This window comes from Prionailurus viverrinus, chromosome A1, assembly GCF_022837055.1.
Source record: "Prionailurus viverrinus isolate Anna chromosome A1, UM_Priviv_1.0, whole genome shotgun sequence".
Classification (NCBI taxonomy): Eukaryota; Metazoa; Chordata; class Mammalia; order Carnivora; family Felidae; genus Prionailurus; species Prionailurus viverrinus.
The window spans coordinates 28,132,625-28,152,035 of record NC_062561.1 but is presented as its reverse complement, the minus strand read 5'-3'; the positions used below and the strand labels follow the sequence as shown (position 1 = coordinate 28,152,035).

General features: G+C 44.2%; 1 protein-coding gene across 1 annotated transcript in view; it reads left to right on the top strand.

Moving 5' to 3' along the window:
• Window positions 1–3,511: 3,511 nt before the first annotated feature.
• Window positions 3,512–19,411, top strand: part of TNFSF11 (TNF superfamily member 11) — a 32,470-nt gene continuing 16,570 nt past the window's right edge. The window contains exons 1-2 of the mRNA XM_047823601.1: window positions 3,512–3,947; window positions 10,836–11,003. Of these exons, the coding sequence (XP_047679557.1) occupies window positions 3,717–3,947; window positions 10,836–11,003 (399 nt within the window). The 5' untranslated portion in view covers window positions 3,512–3,716. The remainder of the gene's footprint in view (window positions 3,948–10,835; window positions 11,004–19,411) is intronic.

Sequence of the window (19,411 nt, the reverse complement as noted above, 5' to 3'; positions counted from 1 at the left end):
GAGTTTGAACACTGCTGACCTAGCAGCATCACGGGCAGTGAGTCACTTGTTTTTTTTCCTGCCCAGCAACACAGTATCAATTCCTTGTCTTTGATATTTGCACTTTAATTTTCTTTTGGGGGGTTATTTCTTCCCTGTTCTCAGCCCATAGGTCATGTTGGGGTAACTTGATCCCCTGGCGTCAAGGGAAAGACACTGGATTCAGGTGTGTGTCCAATCACGTCTGGATCTAAACCTAACATTACATTTTTCAACTACACGCACCAATAAATTGCCCCTTGACTCCAAAAGATTTTCATCGTAATACACCGGGGTACCAGGAAATGCAGTTTGAGAAATGCTGATCTAATCATCATGTTCTTTGCAGCTGAGTACTGACCTACACTTGCATCTTCGGTTGTGTTTTTGTCTTGCCATCTCTTTTAATTTTTTTTTTTTTTTTTAATTTTTTTTTTCAACGTTTATTTATTTTTTGGGGGACAGAGAGAGACAGAGCATGAACGGGAGAGGGGCAGAGAGAGAGGGAGACACAGAATCGGAAACAGGCTCCAGGCTCCGAGCCGTCAGCCCAGAGCCTGACGCGGGGCTCGAACTCACGGACCGCGAGATCGTGACCTGGCTGAAGTCGGACGCTTAACCGACTGCGCCACCCAGGCGCCCCTAATTTTTTTTTTAATGTTTATTTATTTTTGAGACAGAGAGAGACAGAGCATGAATGGGGGAGGGTCAGAGAGAGAGGGAGACACAGAATCGGAAGCAAGCTCCAGGCTCTGAGCCATCAGCCCAGAGCCCGACGTGGGGATCGAATTCACGGACCGCGAGATCGTGACCTGAGCTGAAGTCGGACGCTCAACCGACTGAGCCACCCAATACCTTGGTTTGCTTGGGCTTTGACTTAATTATTTTGCAATTTGGGTAACAGATTAACTGGTTAATGGATACATTAAAGTAATAATAAATATATTTATGAATTCACAGTAAGACAGACATGATCAATTGGGAAGATGTATTAAACAAATAATTTTGGTAACATAATCATCCTCTGTCTCAGATAGCCCCCTGGCCACTCTCTCCCTGGGTAGCTATTATTCAGGGATTAGTTTTAATCATTATCTTTGCTTAGGAAGTCTGCTCGGACTCTCCAGAATAGGTTAGCCGCCCCTCCCTGCCCCATTTACAAAAATCTTCTCATTATTCTTGCGCTTCACCTTCAGAGCGCTCATCGGGGTTTTAGTTAATTATTTGATGATTTGTTTCTTTCCCACCACACTGTAAGCTCCATATTTATCTTGATCACTCTGTCACTGGGATCCAGCTGAGTGTGTGGTATATGGTGGGCTCCCACTAAGGTATCTGTGGAGTGAGTGAATGAGTGCATGAGTGTCATGACAGGAGAGGTTAAGGGTGCTGTGGGGGCATAAAACAAAGGGAGCCGACCCGGCTTAGGGGAAGGAACAGAGGACTAGTAGAGAGATGACACTGGAGTGGAAAAGGAAGGATGAGTAAGAGAGGCATCCAGCTATGGGGAGAAAAGAGAGACGTACACTACAGCTAAGGGTAGTATTTGAAACTGGTATAGAGGGGCGCCTGGGTGGCTCAGTCGGTTAAGCGTCTGACTTCAGCTCAGGTCACGATCTCACGCACCACGAGTTCGAGCCCTGTGTCGGGCTCTGGGCTGATGGCTCAGAGCCTGGAGCCTGCCTTTGGTTCTGTGTTTCCCTCTCTCTCTGCCCCTCCCCCGTTCATGCTCTGTCTCTCTCTGTCTCAAAAATAATTAAACATTAAAAAAAAACATTAAAAAAAAAAGAAACTGATGTAGAAAAGGAGTCTTGAGCCAGACAGTGAAGGACCATGTAAGGTTTTTTTTAATCTCAAGAGTTTAGACTTTATACCAACGACACTTAGAAGCCATTAGAAGATTGGAAGTAGGGAAATGACAGATCTGTTTGCTTTAAAAGGAAATCCTGATCAGTGGGTGCAGAAGTGTTCAGGGGCCAGCAAGTCTGGAGGTGACATGATCAATCAGGTAAGCCAGTGTGGCTTGGACCTGGGACACATTTACTGCACACCTACTATATGCTAGGCCACGTTCTAAGAAATGGGGATATAGAGGTAAATAATACAAAGTTCTTGAACATACGGGGTTTAATTTTTTTTTTTTAATGTTTATTTTTGAGAGAGAGAGCGGCAGAATGTGAGCAGGGGAGGGGCAGAGAGAGAAGGGGAGACACAGAATCCGAAGCAGCCTCCAGGCTCCGAGCTGTCAGCACAGAATCCTCGTGGGGCTCGAACTCAGAATGACAAGATCAGGACCTGGGCCAAAGTCGGATGCTTAACCGACTGACCCACCTAGGCACCTCAACATGTGCTGAGCTCTCAGTGTTCGCCTGAGATCACAAGCTTTAATAACTTAGAGATGTGTCATTTGTGATAAATCTCGCCTATAGGAGTGCCCGTTGCAGAACGGTAAAGAGGGCACGAAACTAAAAAGTATTAACGAGATGTAGAACATCCACAAATGCGGAATTTTTGCAGGTGTCTAAATTGTCCAGCACCTCCTTCTCTTACCTTCTGCTGAAGATGCCTCGGAATCTGTGAGTCTAGTCCATATTTTCATTTTCTCACCAAGGCGCCCAATTCCAAATAGGGGCTTTTACAAAAACCCTGGGAAGTCTTCTTGAGCAATGAAACTAACATGTAACGACACCTTCAACCTTGTGTAACATTCATCTTTCCCGAGGCACAGGTGGATTAGCTCTCCCGGGGTTCCTTACATCTTGCTGTCTGCCTCTCTTACCTTCAGGGTGCTGAAGGAGGGAAATAACCACCGCGCGGTAGGAATGGCATGCGCCGAACCCTGTGGAAATGTAATACATGGTCCTGTATACGAGGCGCACTGGATCCTACCCTTCTCTCCGCACTGGTTCCCTTGTGTAGGCCAGGCTCGGTGCCTGTAGGCTCTCTGCTCCCACATTCAAAACGTGCCTTACTCAAAACCACTTTTTGAGGGTGCAGAAGCAGGGATCTGGGACGGGAGCTCTGGTTTTCTAAGGCTGCCAAAATAATTCGGAACCTATATTTGGAAGCATGATAGAGGCTCTACCCTCAGGATCCTCAAGGATATTCCTTAGTGAATTTCTTTTGGGGTGAGCGGAGGGGGAAGGGACTTCAGAGATCACCAAGTCCAACTTTCTACATCCTCTAGCAGAAACTGAAGCTCAGGGATGCTAACTGCCAGAGCAATGTGTGTGATGTCACCTTATCCTCTATCCTTAACTGAGGCACTATCTGCATCTGGCCCGGCCCTGAGGGGCAGCTGCGGATGGGCGAGGGGCGTCCGGCACCGCCGGAGCAACCCACAGCCTTATGCTCTCAGGGTGTGATGGGGAGGAGGCCATTCAGTGCGAGTAAGAAAGCGAGGGAGGGAGAAAGGAAGGAAGGGGAGCCAGAGGTGGGAGTGGAAGAGGCAGCCTCGCCCGGGGCTGATTGGCTCCCGGGGCCAGCCCTCGCCAGCGGTTTATAAGAGTTGGGGTAGCCGGGCGCCCAGCCCGCTCGCCCGCGCGCCCCCCGAGCAGCGCCCGGCTCTGAGCGCCGCACGTCGAGGCCCGCCTGGCCCCGCGCCGGCTCCGCGCCGTCTTTAGGCTCGGTCGCGGGCCGAGGAGCCAGGGAGGGAGCCAGCGAGGGAGGCGAGCGCCGCAGCCAGCGGGCCGAGCGCCATGCGCCGCGCCAGCCGAGACTACACCAAGTACCTGCGCGGCTCGGAGGAGATGGGCGGCGGCGGCCCCGGCGCCCCGCACGAGGGCCCCCTGCACGCCCCGCCGCCGCCCGCGCCGCCCGCGCCGCACCCGCCCGCCGCCGCCTCGCGCTCCATGTTCGTGGCCTTCCTGGGACTGGGGCTGGGCCAGGTGGTCTGTAGCGTCGCCCTGTTCCTCTACTTCAGAGCGCAGGTGAGTGCCCGCCTCCCCGGGGGCCCGCCCACCTCGTCCGTTCCGCGCAGGTGGGAAACTGAGGCTGGCGGTCGGCTCGGCTCCCCAGACCTTGCAAGTTCCGGCGGGGAAAGGGACTCTAAAGAGGGTGCGCCCCGCTGGGGGCCAGCCTGGCGCGGGGCCGGGCGCGCGGGCCTCGGGTCTCCGCGCCCGCCTGGGCCCCGCGGGGAGCGGAGCGTGGGCTCGCTCGTCCCGACCTGGTGCGTTTGAATTTCCCCCGCGACGCAGCATTGGCTGCTAACCTCTAATGGATGATTGCACACTCCCCACCCACCCCAACCCCAAATCCTTGCATTTCTCACTAGGAGCTAAGGATTGACTTACGTCCACTTGGGGCGGGGGCGGGGGGGTATGAGCGCAACCCTGTCCCTTCCCGCCCACCACCTGGAGGGGTTGGTTCCCGGCGCTGGCTGCTTTGCAGGTGTGCTCCGGGCCGCTCGGCTGGAAGGGAGCGCAGAGCGGAAGGTCGCGGTGCTTGCACCGCAGGCAGCCGCTGGAGCACCCCGGGGGGGATGCCCAAGGCGCCAGATGGGCGGAGAAGCCTGGTGGCAGGACCCGGGCTCCGCTCGCGCCTGGGGGCACGAAGAGTGGAGCACCACGTGCCTTCCCGTTAAGGTGGGCGGCAGAAGGAAGCCAGGGGTGCGTGATGGTAGTGAGGTTCTCACCCCTGATACAGCCTCGCTACAATCCAGCAGACAACTAAACTTCTAAAAGATGAGAAAGACGGCTGGGAACTGCAGTGAAAGATAGTAGAAAGGAAGGGGTAAATCTGTAATATTATGCTTTCTGGTGGTTTATGCTCTTGTGTTTTCTTGGAAATTGCAGTGCAGTTGGTTGGATTCATTCAAATGTTCTTGTCTGGTGCTGTGAACTCTTTCTCAGAGGAAGTGGAGGGCTGACTGTGCAATTTTTTTTTTTTTTTTTTTTTTTTTTATGGGAAAAGAGAGTTGGGTTTGGACTTCATTGGTTTTCAGATTCAAAGGTGATTACCAAACCAAATGGGACGCATCAAAACATGGCATTGCTTGGAGTGTATGGGTTTTGACATGTGCCAGAGTCTTGAACTCCATTATTTGTAATCCTGGGATTTTTGTTTAATATTCATTATCCACTGTTTTGTGTTTTATAGAGCTAGTTTGATTTACCTACTAAAACAAAGGTGGAGATACGATGAGCCATACTTGAGGACACTTGTATTTGTATATTAATACAAGTAATCTTTACCTATTAAGATATTTGTTTCTTAAAAAAAAAAAAAAGCCCACAACTTTTGCTATAAAGATTACACCCACCTATAGGGAAGTGATGGAAAATGCTTTTTCTTTCATCAGAGTATGCTACAGTGGAGAATGACCCATTTTCCCATTCTCCCGCCACCCCCACATGTAAAATCTGTATATATTGAGTACCTACACTGCAGATGAGACTATTAAATGCTGTGGAGTGTGTGTTAAGAATCCTTAATTCAGCATACAATCTCCACCTACTGTGTGCATCACGTGGTGCCAGGCATTAGAGAGACCTATTAACAAAAGACTTAAAATTCTTAGTCAAACACGACAGCACGATTCAGAAAAAGGATGGGACTGCACAAGTTGTCTACTACTTTTTATCTTCTCTATCACCTTAGGGACATGGCATTTTCGTAGCAGTAATGGTGAAGTGAGTGTTAAGCATTGAGAGAACAGTAGGCAATGAATGAGCTCAGGCACCAGCAACAGCTCAGATTGGCGGGAGCCATGGATGGGTGTGGCCATGTACAAAAGAGTGTCCTGCTTCTGTAAGAATGGCAATGGTCTGGACAGGCCAAAGGGTCTGTCTGATGATCGCTCATTATAACTTAGCAGTCTTGATATTACATGGGTGATAGTGAAATTCTCAACCCCATTTTTCCCAAAACAAAACAAAACAACAACAACAAAACCATGCAAATTAGTAAGGCCAGCTAGAAAATTTTCATTTTGGAGATTTAATGTCATCAGATTTCATAAGTACAGTTTTCCTAAATGCCATAAAGATTGGGGTTTTTTAAAGACTTATGCAAAATATATTAACCATTACTCTGGACCCCGTTTTGTACTGCATTTTAAAAAATGTTTATTTATTTTTGAGAGAGAGAGAGAACACGAGTGGGGGAGGGTCAAGGAGAGAGGGGACAGAGGATCTGAAGCAGTCTCTGTGCTGACAGCAGTGAGCCTGATGCAGGGCTTGAACTCAGGAACTGTGAGATCATGACCCAAACCAAAGTCTAACTCTCAACTGACTGAGCCACCCAGTCACCCCTGTACTGCATTTTTAAAGGGGCATCTTCTTTAGGAAAGAAGTTACTGAGTTATAGTATCTACCTCTGATACCTAAAGGAGTCCTGATTATTTAGAGATACATTCTGAAATAGTTACAAGTGAAGTGCTAAGATGTCCGGAATGTGCTTCAAAATAATAAGTGGGGAGCTTTAGGGGTAGAGAAGTGGTTTCCTACAGACGAAAAAAGATTGGCCATGGGTTGATAATTGTTGAAGCTGGGTGATGGGTTTGTGGAGTCCATTCTACAATTCTTCCTACTTTTATGTGTGCCTGAGGCCTTCTTTCAAAGTTCTAGCTAAGAGAATAGACTCCGTTTGACCCGTCACTGATTTAACACGTTTACTCTTATCAGGTCCTTTAGGTTAGAACTTGGTACCAAATAAGAGATTTTTTTTTTATTTCCACTAAAGTTGGGGGTGTCAACGACTTGGGGTTTCTGAATACCTCTGAATTAGAATGAAATCATTTTGTGTCAAGTAACATGTTTACAGTTTACAGTAAAAAATGAGAAGGAGCCAGTTTTATTGTTTTTGTTTAAAGTGGGGACAGGGTAGCTATGCAATTCCTCAAGAAAAAAAAAAGTAGAATTTAGTTTTAAATGCATTTATTTTTATTTTTATTTTTTATGTATTTATTTTATTTTGAGAGAGAAAGTGAAAGAGAGAGTTCGCGCACGTGTGTGGGGGGGGGGGTTGCGGGGAGGAGCAGAGGGAGAGAGAGAGAATCTTAAGCAGGTTCCATGCCGGCACTGAGCCTGATGAGGGGCTCAGTCTTACAACCACGAGATCATGACCTGAACTGAAATCAAGAGTAGGGACGCTCAACTGACTGAGCCACCCAGGTGCCCTTAAATGCATTTGAGAAGAATGCCCAGAAGAGTGTAAAAATTACAGTGAGTTTAAAAAGTTTTTTCCATTCTCAACTCATGATTGAATAGTTAAAAATGAATCAGCCTCCTGGATGTTTGCAGATTGCCTGTGCCCAGATTGAAAATAAAAAAAAAAGCACTAGATCTAGACTAGATTGGCTTTTCCTCTACCAACGTTGCCAAAGAAAAAAATAGCATGTGGTTTGTGCTATATATTTACCACATAGTATTCATACTTTGGTTTGCGAAGAAGAAGAAGAAGGAGAAGAAGAAGGAGAAGAAGAAAACCTTGCAAAAAGTTGCTTGTAAAATTTATGTGCGTTTTGTTTCTCTTCTTTTAATCCACATAACCATATTCAAAGTTTGGAGGTTAGCTACAAGATAAGCTTTTCAGAAAACGCAATCTCTGTTGCCCTTTTAACTCCTTCCCCCAAACCCCAGTGTGCACACCAACCTCCCTGGCTGTTTGTTACCCAAACAAGGGAGCAATCCCTACCGCAACTCTGATGTCGAGGTGTGCAGGCGCCTGTTTGAAAAAACAGATAACAAAGTAGCACAAATGTCAAGCATCCTGCCTCATTTAACCCTACAAATGATTACATTTCTAGCAAGTTTTTTTTTTTTTTAAAGAGTCTCACTTCATATGAACTACATTATCTGGTAAATGCATTTATAAGTCTCTTAAATCAGATATTCAAGATTTATATAATGTGTTCAGACATTTCTAGGTATAATGAATTCATTTGTAACCCAGTTCACTGTGATTTTTTTTTTTTTTTGGATGAGCTTCTGTGTTCCTTTGTTGAGTGTAGTTAAGTTCAAGAAGGTAAAGACTGCCTGTTGTGCTCACTACATTATCAGCAGCATCTAGCCCAGTGCCTGGCATGTTTCGTTTGCTGAGAAGCTTTTCAAATGATTCAGGATGCTAGAAATTTGCAAATATGTAAGTCAGCTAAGGAGTAGCTAAACTAGGCTAAAAAGTAGCACTTTTTATGTAGTCGCGCAAATTCTCTATCCAGACCATGGTGTCTGGAGAGAGGGTGTGGGGTAAGAGAGTGGTTGCTAGAGCCACTGGATGAGCCCTGGGGTGTCCAGCTCTGGGCACCAATCCCGCCCCTTGCTAGCAGTCTTTCCAGCACAGAGACTCCAGACCAGAGACCCTCACTGGTGTGTGTGGTTAGCCCACCCCCACGCCCCAACTCCTCTCTTTTCTCCTGGTCTCCATTTCTGGGAAGGGAGGGCTACAAGACCCAGGAACAAGACATTCCTAACATACGCTCTAAACTGAAGTAAACAAAATAAATGACTCTATCAAAATGAACGATGCCATGCTTTCGTCACTTCTTTTGGGAAAACAATTGATCGCTTTGATCTATGTTTTAGCTCTTGTGTTACCTTCTGAACCGTGGTTCTCAGCTGAACATTCGAAGCCCTTGCAGAGAGAGCCAGTTGGCTCTTACCCTGAGGGATGTGGGTTCCATTGGCTGAGGGTGGCACCTGGGTGTGGAGACTTGCTCAGAGAGAGGGAACAAAATCTTTGTGTTACATTTCTTTGCACCGAATCATTAACCATTATTACTGTCACAATATTTTTGTACCAGCCGGAATGACTTGTAAAAAAAAAAAAAAAAAAAAAAAAAAAAAAAAAATTCGTGTCCGAGAAATTTTGGGACATTTTAATAGCAGAACATCTGTATTTGCACGTTTGGTATTTGAAAGCATTTCTGGTCAAACGTTCACGTACGTCGAGAGGGCCTGGGGTCTAGTTAGGAGGCAGATCCCCAGGCAGCGTGCCAGGGACCTGAGATTCTGCATTTCTAACGAGCTCCAGGAGAGCCCGTGAAGCTACAGGTGTTTGGACTGGACTTGAAGTGGAGGCAGCATCCCTCACTGCGGCTTCTGTGTGATGGCACTTAGTTGGTCAGCAGGTCTGGAGCTCAACCAGTTTTAGGCTCCCCAGGCGTTTCCCCGCTAACACCGCCCTGTTCCTGTAGCTCAGCGACTTTCTGGTGGCGAGCCAACTAGGTCTTGGCATCATTCTTCTTTCTTGAGGTCTCAACCGAGTGACCCTTCACATCAGCTGCCCAGGCGTCTCTGATTTTGTGGGAAACTGATCGGCATGAGTGAGCTTTTTAAAAAAAGTGCGATTGAAAAGCTTTCCTTATATAAAAACTGACATATTCTGATCTGTACTAATTACTTTAATTGTTTTTAATGTTTACTTTGGAGACAAAGTGTGAGCAGGGGAGGGGCAGAGAGAGAGGGAGAGACACAGAATCCCAAGCAGGCTTCAGGCTCGGAGCTGTCAGCACAGAGCCCCACGTGGGGCTCAAACTCACAAACTTCGAGATTGTGACCTGAGCCGAAGTCGGACGCCTAACCGGCTGAGCCACCCCAGCACCTCTAAAGAAAATATGAAAAATAAATATGGATTGCAAATAGTTTTGCTTCATGAATGACACCTCTCCCAGGATTATAGATAATCTTATTATATATGCAAGACTGAAATAATAAAATTTGTATTAGTGGGTGCACATTTGTTGAAGGCTTATTATTTCATTTGAGAATCTCAGATATGGAGAGAGTATTTTCTAGTTTATGTCTGATGGTTGGTTAGTAAACCTGCACATCTTTTTGATTACTTTAAAAAAGGTAAATCAGGCAATGAGAGACCTGGTATTAATTGATGGAGCTCATATTATAAACTTCTATAATTCTTCCTTTTTTTCATCCAGTCTATACCTATTAATAAGCAAATGCTCATGAGGCACCTTGAATTTTTGAAAGAAGAGGACAATAAATTAAGCAAGTGTTATTTACACAACTGATGGCTAATTCTCTCTACCCTTTACCTGGCAGCTGAAACCACTACAAAGGCTCGTCAGAGCCCCAGGAGGAGACAATTTCAAGAGAAGAGTAATACTCGAAGAACTGTTTAGACAGGAAACCAGCTAACAATTCAAGGGGGATGGATATTTTGGGAGGGACAGTCCCTCACATTATAGAAATTTTAGCATGTCCCCTCCCCAGCATCTGTCCATACAGCCCGTTCGCCCCAAGCAGCCCTCCTTATCCCATGGGATACACCCCCTGACAAACGTACTACTCCAGGTGAAGAAAGATCGATGAGAGTTTCAACCAAAAGGGAAATTTGCTTCTGGCTTTAGGTTTTGGGCAATGGATTTCTCCCTCCTTCCTTGGCTGATTAAAAAATATACATTGATTACGGAGAAAGGCCAAACATGGTGGCTAAAGATGGTGTTAATTTTGCCCGGTTTTGTAAGCTTCGTGCTTTGAATATCCTAGTGGGTTTCATCATCCCATCTAGCAATGCTGTGTATGACTTACAGACCAAAACTTCTCTACCTGCACTGACCACGTGTGATTTTCCTTGATGCTCCTTCCTTCTATGAGGACTTTCATTGCCAGACAATTTTAATAATTTCCCCATGAATCACACGTGTGTACTTGTGTTGTGAATCATAGCTACTCATAAAAATGAATTAGAAGTCAATGTTTCACCAACACCGAGGGTGATTGTATTAATTATTAATTGTTGGGGACATAAAGACTCTTGCAAGAGTGAATTTTGTGTCCTGAAGTCAGCCACACTTTATTAAATAGCAGAACGATCGAAGATAATTTCTCCGTATCCTGTCTTTTTTCTTCTCCCCTCAGATGGATCCTAATAGAATATCGGAAGATGACACTCACTGCATTAATAGAATTTTCAAACTCCACGAAAACGCAGATTTGCAAGACACAACTCTGGAGAGTCAAGACACAAAATTAATACCTGATTCGTGTAAGAGCATTAAACAGGCCTTCCGGGCAGCTGTACAAAAGGTGAGTCCATATGAGGATCTGAGTCAAGGGCCTGCACTGACCCTGCTATTGCTGAAAATTAATACTGGCTAAGTGCTGTTGACTTTGTTCCTTTTCATTTTCATCATTTGTGAAAGAGCTAAAGAGAATGGTTTTTAAGAGACGAGCAGAATTCTTTTGAAGCTGTTAGTGGCTTGTTATAGTGACCAGAGACTTTCATGCACAGACTCGTCCCTTTCCTGTCCTTTCTTTCCTTTCCTTTTCTTTTCTAAGAGGAGGCATTTAAATTCATACATTGAAGGAGAGCAAAGATAGCTTGTGGTGGTCCATGGGTCAGTTTGCTAGTGTGAATTCCCCGCCCTGGAAACCTTTCCCTCAGCGTATAGGACTTGCTGCTGTTGCCTTTACATTTGGTTTTGTATTGGCAGACTCTCCTGGTCCACATCTGTTGATGCAGGACTCTGTTAAAAATGCTTGTAACTGGTCCACTGTTGTCATCTGGGGTGAGGAGGTAAAGCGAACAGAACAGGAGTTGATGTGGCGCCCAAGGTGGAAACTGCGTCCATTTTCTCTTTTTCTGGGAGAGCTGGGTGCGAAGGGAGGAGATGGGGTTGGGGAAGACCAGTGACTTCTCTTACATCGACAGCTCTAAGTGAGAAACGCTGTCAGAACTGTCATAACTGTGCGCCCTACTTCTCTGAATAGAGTCACTCGAGAATTTTGCAGCCTTGGAATTATTTTACGGACTGACTCCACCAAAAACTGGGGAGAACCCAGTGACTCCAGTGAATTCTAGCCTGCACATCTGTGTGGATTCTTACATGTACCCATATATCCCAGTCTCTAGTTTGCAGCTCCCTGGTCTATTTCTGATCATCTTCGAGTAAATCCTGAAGATCTCAAACTCCTTAAATCTAAATTGAATTTTAATTTGGTTTATTTTTTAAAAACTCCAATAGAGTAATAGCATTTTTTTAATGTTTATTTATTTATTTTGAGAGAGAGAGAGAAAGTGTGTGCACACGTGTATGCAAGCTGGGGAGGGGCAAAGAGAGAGGGAGAGAGAGAATTCCAAGCAGGCTCCATGCTGTCAGCGCAGAGCCTGAGAGCCTGACGCAGGTCTCGATCCCACGACCCTGGGATCGTGACCTGAGATGAAATCAAGAGTCGGGTGCTCAAATGACTGAGCCACCCACACGCCCCTAGTAATAGCATTTTTAGAAAAAAGTGTATCAGAGCTAGAAGTAGGGAGATGAAGCTGTTTTGTGTGACCCATAAAGCTGATATTTGCGGTATTTTGTCAAATCTAAGATACCACCAGTTTCCAACTTACATCATTATTTCATGCATCAGAAAGAAAAGAAAAAAGAAAGAAAAAGAAAGGAAGAAAAAAAATTAAACATGATCTTTATAGATTCTGTTTGCATCTTACTTTCAGAGTTAGTCTGTTCATATTTTTGTTTCATTTTATGTTTTGTTTTCATTGGCTTGCTTTTTATCCTACCTCCCCAATGTTGAGCAAACTATCTATAAACAATGATTTACATGTACGAGGGGTTAAAAACCGAACCCTAATTAAGGTAATTCTGCTTAGGTAAGTGGTTGTCTCCTTATTTTGTGTGTGAACTGACTTATATTGTAACTCCTTACAATGAAGAGATAAGCTTTTAATTTCACAGGTGTCCTCATTCTTAAAAATTATCCTTAGGTTGTTTTGTTTTGTTTTGTTTTGTTTTGTTTTGTTTTCCTGGAAGAATGAGATCAGCCATGATAATTTTGAAAATAAAAAATATTAGGAAGAGCAGATACGGGCACCTGGGTGGCTCAGTCAGTTAAGCGTCCGACTTTGGCTCGGGTCATGATCTCATGGTTTGTGAGTTCGAGCCCTGCATCGGGCTCTGTGCTGACAGCTCAGAGCCTGGAACCTGTTTCAGATTCTGTGTCTCCCTCTCTCTCTGCCCCTCTCCCGCTTGCACTCTGTCTCTTTCTGTCTCTCAAAAATAAAGAAACATTTAAAAAACAATTAAAAAAAAAAGAAGAACAGATAGCATTAACATTTATTTAGGAGAATGCAAGTGTGGTTCATCTTAACCAGTCAAAAGAGAAAAACATTAGCATCTCGTAGATACTAAGAAGTGATTGACAAAATTTCGCATTTATTTCTGATGCTTAAAATCCATTAGAAAACAGAACCAGATGGATTCTTGATGTTTTTCTAAATACCTCAAACTAAAAGGTAGCTAATGATGAAAAACAGAAACATTTTCTTAGGACACAACAAAGATGCCTAGTGTCCCCGCATTATTTAACATTGTTCAGAATACTAGCTAATGTAATTATACAAGAGAATGCAATCAGAAAGCATATGTGAATATACACACACAGATATGGAAAAGGCAAAATTTGCATATGCTGATTGTATACTTGGGAAAATTCAAAAGGACCAAAAGGCTGCAAGCCAAATAAATCAGTTTGTAAAAATTAATAAGTAATAATCACTAGCTGTCCCTATTTCAAACAAGAATTAGAAAACACAAAACAGGAGAATTAGAAAATATAAAAGTGCCTGGCTGGCTCAGTCAGTGGAGCGTGTGATTCTTGATCTTGGGGTTGCAGGTTCAAGCCCCACATTGGATGTGGAGATTGCTCAAAAATTAAAATCTTTAAAAAAAAAAAAAGGAAAGACAAAGAAAATACAAATGAAAGATTCCATTTGTAATTTTTAAAGAGCCCTAAAAATAAACTTAGCAAGCCATGGGCAAAGCTTATGGAGATTAAAGTAGAAGACTCTACGTGGGTATTTACAAGGTAAAGACGTAACTATGCAAAGTCCTGACCTGAGAAAGAGACCAAACACCTTAAAGTAGACCTTACTGGAGGTGTGCATGTGTGTATTCAATTTAGTATAATATAACATTGTTTTAAATAAGTGGGCATCGTTTGAATTATTCAAAACTAGTCCTGGGAGGATTTGTTTACTATTTTTGAAAAGTGATAGCCTTACTTCATGTCCAAGGTGAAAACAAATCCCAGCTGGAGAGAGTACTGGGTGGCCAATGGCTACTCTCTACTTTCTGGCAGTCCCACGCCTTCCGCAGCTCCGGTGGACTTTTCCGCCCCCAGCTGCCCCCTCAGAACTTACCTGTTCACTGTCCCATTTCCTTTGAGCTTTCCAAGTGACTGCCTAGATAGTAGGACAAGCCAGTCTGTACTTAAAATGAGCAACAATGGCAGAATTTTCACTACTTTAGGAGCCTGTTGGAGACATGGTGCCTCGTTCCAAATAAGTAAAACTCATCTTAGCACTTCAGTAGCTGGCAAGCCAAAGGAGAAAGATTTGTGGGCAGACAAGAATGATCAACTCTTCTTATGAAAGGCACACAGTTTGCATTGTATTTACAGATTAGTATGACTCAGAGGATGAGTAGAACTTTGTTGTTAATAGCGCATTTTTTGTTGCTGTGCTATAAGGTTTTACCCATTATTCATGGGTAGTAACACTACACACAGACAATCCTTTTTAAAGAGTAAGGAGCCGTCATAACATACCAATGTGTGTTTGGAGGTGGAAAATGCCATTTCTTCCCCCAGACAAGAGACTGTTTAGGAAGGAGATGGGTGTTCTCCATACCGTATGATTAGAATCAAGCCATGTTTGGGGCGCCCGGGTGGCTCCGTCGGTTGAGCGTCCGACTTCGGCTCAGGTCGTGATCTCACAGTCTGTGGGTTCGAGCCCCGCATCGGGCTCTGTGCTGACCGCTCAGAGCCGGGAGCCTGCCTCGGATTCTGTGTCTCCCTTTCTCTCTGCCCCTCCCCCGCTCACGCTCTGTCTCAAAAATAAATTAAAAAAAAAAAAAGAATCAAGCCACGTTTATTAAGTGCACATACCGTGCTGGGCACTTTGCCATAACTTCTCCTGTACCCCAAGACTTAGCCTTCTCTTACTTTCGCCAAATAGTGATTTGCCGGCTGTGTTATCCTTTGATGAAGATTATTGGTTAATATGACATTCTCCACATCCTGCCAAAATAATCAGACTTCTCACTTCTCTTGCCGATGCTGAAAATAGAATGGAGGCATCAGGCGTCCATAAGTAGGTCTGTGTCTCAGTTTTAGTTCTAACACAGATATTGAGTGAACCCGTAAAAGAAAATTACATGTGAGGCTGCAATCATTATTGAAAGATCAACCCATCCAGTGGTAACAAATGCTAGACATAAGCACAATATTACATTATATGTGTGCAAAAGCGGTGTTTACCTAGCCTGTCTTTGGTCAGACAAGTAATGCTGTTTTTCTCCCTTTTTTTTTGTTTGTGGCTGGGCTTTCTTGGCTTTTTTTCCCCTTTAGCACAGAACTCTGAAAGCCTCTTAGCGATCCAGCCCTACCAACCACAATTTACAAAGTCTATCATAACAGTCTATGACAATAAAGAAAACACTAGTACAAATATGGTGTCCAATTTATAAAGCAATTCTTGTTTCCAGCTTTGGCAGCCTTTCTGGCCTCTGCCGGCCTGAGGAGTGGAGTGGTGAGCTCGGGCCTGAGCGGGGAGCCCTTGGTCCTTAGGTCTCCCGGCCGGTCCCCGTGGAAAACCACGTGTGTATGCACTAAATGTACATTCTGAGCACTCAGGGCTGTGGCTTGGCTTTCGATTTTATTTTATTTTTTTTAATTTTTTTTTTTAACATTTATTTATTTTTGAGACACAGAGAGACAGAGCATGAACGGGGGAGGGGCAGAGAGAGAGGGAGACACAGAATCTGAAACAGGCTCCAAGCTCTGAGCAGTCAGCACAGAGCCTGACGCGGGGCTCGAACTCACCGCGAGATCGTGACCTGAGCCGAAGTCACCACTTAACTGACTGAGCCACCCAGGCGCCCCTTGGCTTTCGATTTTAGTATGTCCAGTTGTTGATTTCCCATTGAGTACCTGTTTGTGAAAAACCATCCCGAAACTTACTTTGAAAAGTATTTGAAAGAATGATATGGAGGAGAGAGATTAATGTGGGCTGTTCAGTGCATTCAAGATAACCCCTCTCCCCCCCCCCCACCCCCCGATGTGGGAAGGCAACATGAAGATTTACACATATATGACTTTATTTATTTATTTATTTATTTTAAGGTTTCTTTTTAAATATTTATTTATTTATTTTGAGAGAGAGAGAGAGAGAGAGAGAGAGAGAGCGTGTGCATGAGTGGGGGAGAGGTTCAGAGAGAGAGGGAGAGAGAATCTTAAGTAGACTCCTTGCTCAGCATGGAGCCCAGTGTGGGGCTTGATCCGAGACGAGATCATGAGCGGAGAGCGAAATCAAGAGTTGGACGCTTAACTGAGCCACCCGGGCGCCCCCTACTTGTATATGGATTTTTTAATACTAGCTTTTAAATCATTTTTGTGACTATTCTATAATGTACCTAATATACAGGACTATTTTATTTAATACTTACATTAATAAATATCCGTGTTTGGGAGCATTAAGACATTTTCCCCCAAAAAGCCATATAATCAGAAGTGTTTAGAGGTCATGGAACGACGGTGCAGGCTCCATCAGGACAAGAAGTGCAGCTCTTTTGCTCACCTTTGACTACGTCACACATAATGTAGTCTCAAGAATGAAGGAAAAGAACAAATAAATGATAAATGACTTCTGGAACTCTGAGCTAAGATTTTTAAATAAACATGGGTCATCGACCAACTCATAAAGCCACAGTGTTAGTAGCCTGGTTCTCATTTATCTGATGTCTTAACCAATGTTATAATGGATAATTATTAATATTATAGCCAGGGGCTATAAGGCTCCAACACAGATACAGTAATACAGATAATTTTTGTTGAAAATTATCTCCGTCCAGGCTTCTTCCTTTAGACATGCTTTCCTCAGGTTTCTGCCTTTCCATAGCTTATAAACTACCTAGAGGCAGGCCTGTAATGTGAACTGAAAACACGGCTCTGGCTTATTTAAGTATCATTTTATAAAACTCTCTAATTTCATTGCAGAAAAGCCAAAGATGGTAATGACTACCAATAAACTATCTTGTTGGCATATTCTTTTTTTTAATGTTTATTTATTTTTGAGAGAGAGAGAGACAGACAGACAGACTATGAGCAGGGGAAGGGCAGAGAGAGGGAGACACAGAATCAGAAGCACGCTCCAGGCTCTGAGCTGTCAGCACAGAGCCCATCGTGGGGCTCGAACTCACAAGCTCTGAGATCGTGACCTGAACTGGAGTGGGACGCTCAACTGACTGGGCCACTTTGAGCTTCCAAAAGCTTAGTGGAAAATGGGGAGTAAAACCAGAACCACCATTATTGAACAATTAATTCTTACCTGGAATTCTTACTTATTCCCTGAGTATCAGTGCATATTTGGTCTCATCTCCTATAAGATTCACAGTGTAAATAAAACTGTCTCCTCATATGAAGAACAGTGTACCCTCGGAGTGCCTGAGTGGTTCAGTTGGTTGAGCGTGCGACTCTTGGTTTTAGCTCAGGCCATGATCTCATGGTTTGTGAGACTGAGCCCTGGCTCGGGCTCTGTGCTAAACAGTGCGAAGCCTGCTTGTGATTCTCTCTCTCCCTGTCTCTCTGGCCCTCCCCTGCTCATGATCTCTCTCTCTCTCTCTCTCTCTCTCAAAATAAATAAATCAACCTAAAAAAAAGAATGGTGTACCCATGGATTTTCAGTGCTTTGATCCCTAAGGAAATATTCATTGTTATGTAGCACAGTCTACATTGTTGTAACAAAGAGGACCCTCACTCAATAACTCAGTAAGACAGAAGTTTGTGCAATAATCCGGGTGAGCAGTCCAGGGCTAGCAGGGAGGCTCCCCCATCCTCAGCTGGTACCTTCCATACCTGCCATCTCTTGGTCCAGGTTGGCTTTTCCATTTGTTGATATTTCCAGGGAGAGAGAGAAAGCACATGTGGTCCCTGGGAGCTTATATGCCGTCACTTCTAGCAGCATCCTGTTGGCTGGGACTTATACGACCACATCTTGCTGCAAGGGAGGCTGTACCGTATCGTCTCTAGCTGAGTTGCCATTTGCACCCAGGCTTGTGGAAGGGGGTTTCCCATAACTGGGAAGAGGAGAGGCTTCATTCTAAGGGACAGTGACCAGCCTCCCATACTCACTAAACCCTGTTTAGGCAGGAGTGGGCTCACTCTATGAGCAGAGTTGACTTTGTTACATAAATCTATGAAAAATTTGAATGACTGAGATTTCATTTTCTAAAAGTTAAAGTACTTTAGGATTATCTGGATTTCAGGAGAGAGAGAAATTTAAAAGTAGATTTAACAGCATGCATCTTATGGAGGAACTTTCAAAGGTTTGTTTAGGCATATACAGCTCCACATCTGTGATCTTTGAATGAACCTTGACTGTCATCTGCACAGTTTTTAGTGGATTTTATGGATTCAAGAACATTAAAGCCAAAAAGTTTATCAGATTAAATGGTTGTTTTCTCCAAATAGAGAGGTGATCCTTTAGAATTCCTATGTCAATTATTATAAGAAGACTATTTGCACTTTTAAAATTAAAGTACATAAGAAATCAATTAAAATTTGAGTAGATCTTAAATATTTATGAAGTTGTAATCATGACGGTTGTTATATAGCCATTATATCTCAATTGGTTTTTTCGTGAAATACACACATAACAAACGCAAGGGGAAAAATTAAACCCCATTCATTATCGCTTTGCCTTGGTATATGAGTATGTATGTATCCCAAGAAAATTTCTTGTAAACCCACAAGGAAACTTGGGGCTTGGGGGCACTGGTGTTCCCAAATCAAGATGTTAGTCATGTAGTGGTTTTCCAATGGGATTTCATCTACACCATAACAGTTTTGGGAACTGCAATTCCATCGACCCCAATCATATCTAGCATTTATGAAAGCTGTTGTTATGGGAAAGCCGAAGTAAGACCCACAGAATTTTCCTACAAAACCAAGGTCATCTACTGCCTTGTAGCCAGCAATAGGCTATTGGCTATGGTGTGCTCAATCTCAGGGAGACCCAGGGCAAAAGGTAGAAGAGTTTGCAAGAGGAAATAACAGTGAGTGGCACCAGCAGAGGTGGGTCTATCTTTGTGCTAGAAGTACCCTAGGATGGAAGAAAAGATATTTGGAGTTGGTAAGGAAAGACATGCCTGGAAGACAGCATCTCATTTTGTGGCTTGGTCTCTTGAGCTATAGTTTTAGAAGTGAATAAAACTGAGGGTCCTTGGCTAGAAGGGGAAATGGCAAAGGATAGGTTGGGTTGCTCCCCCAAAGTGGCTCATCCTGGGGGAAATATAACCTGTGGAAGTGGAGAGAATGATGTTCCCTAGAACAGTCTCCCAAACCTGCCTGATCTTAAGAATCACTTGGGGACCTTGTTTAAAAAAATAAATGAGAAGCGTTGGTAGTTCAGGAGTAGACTTTGTGATTTC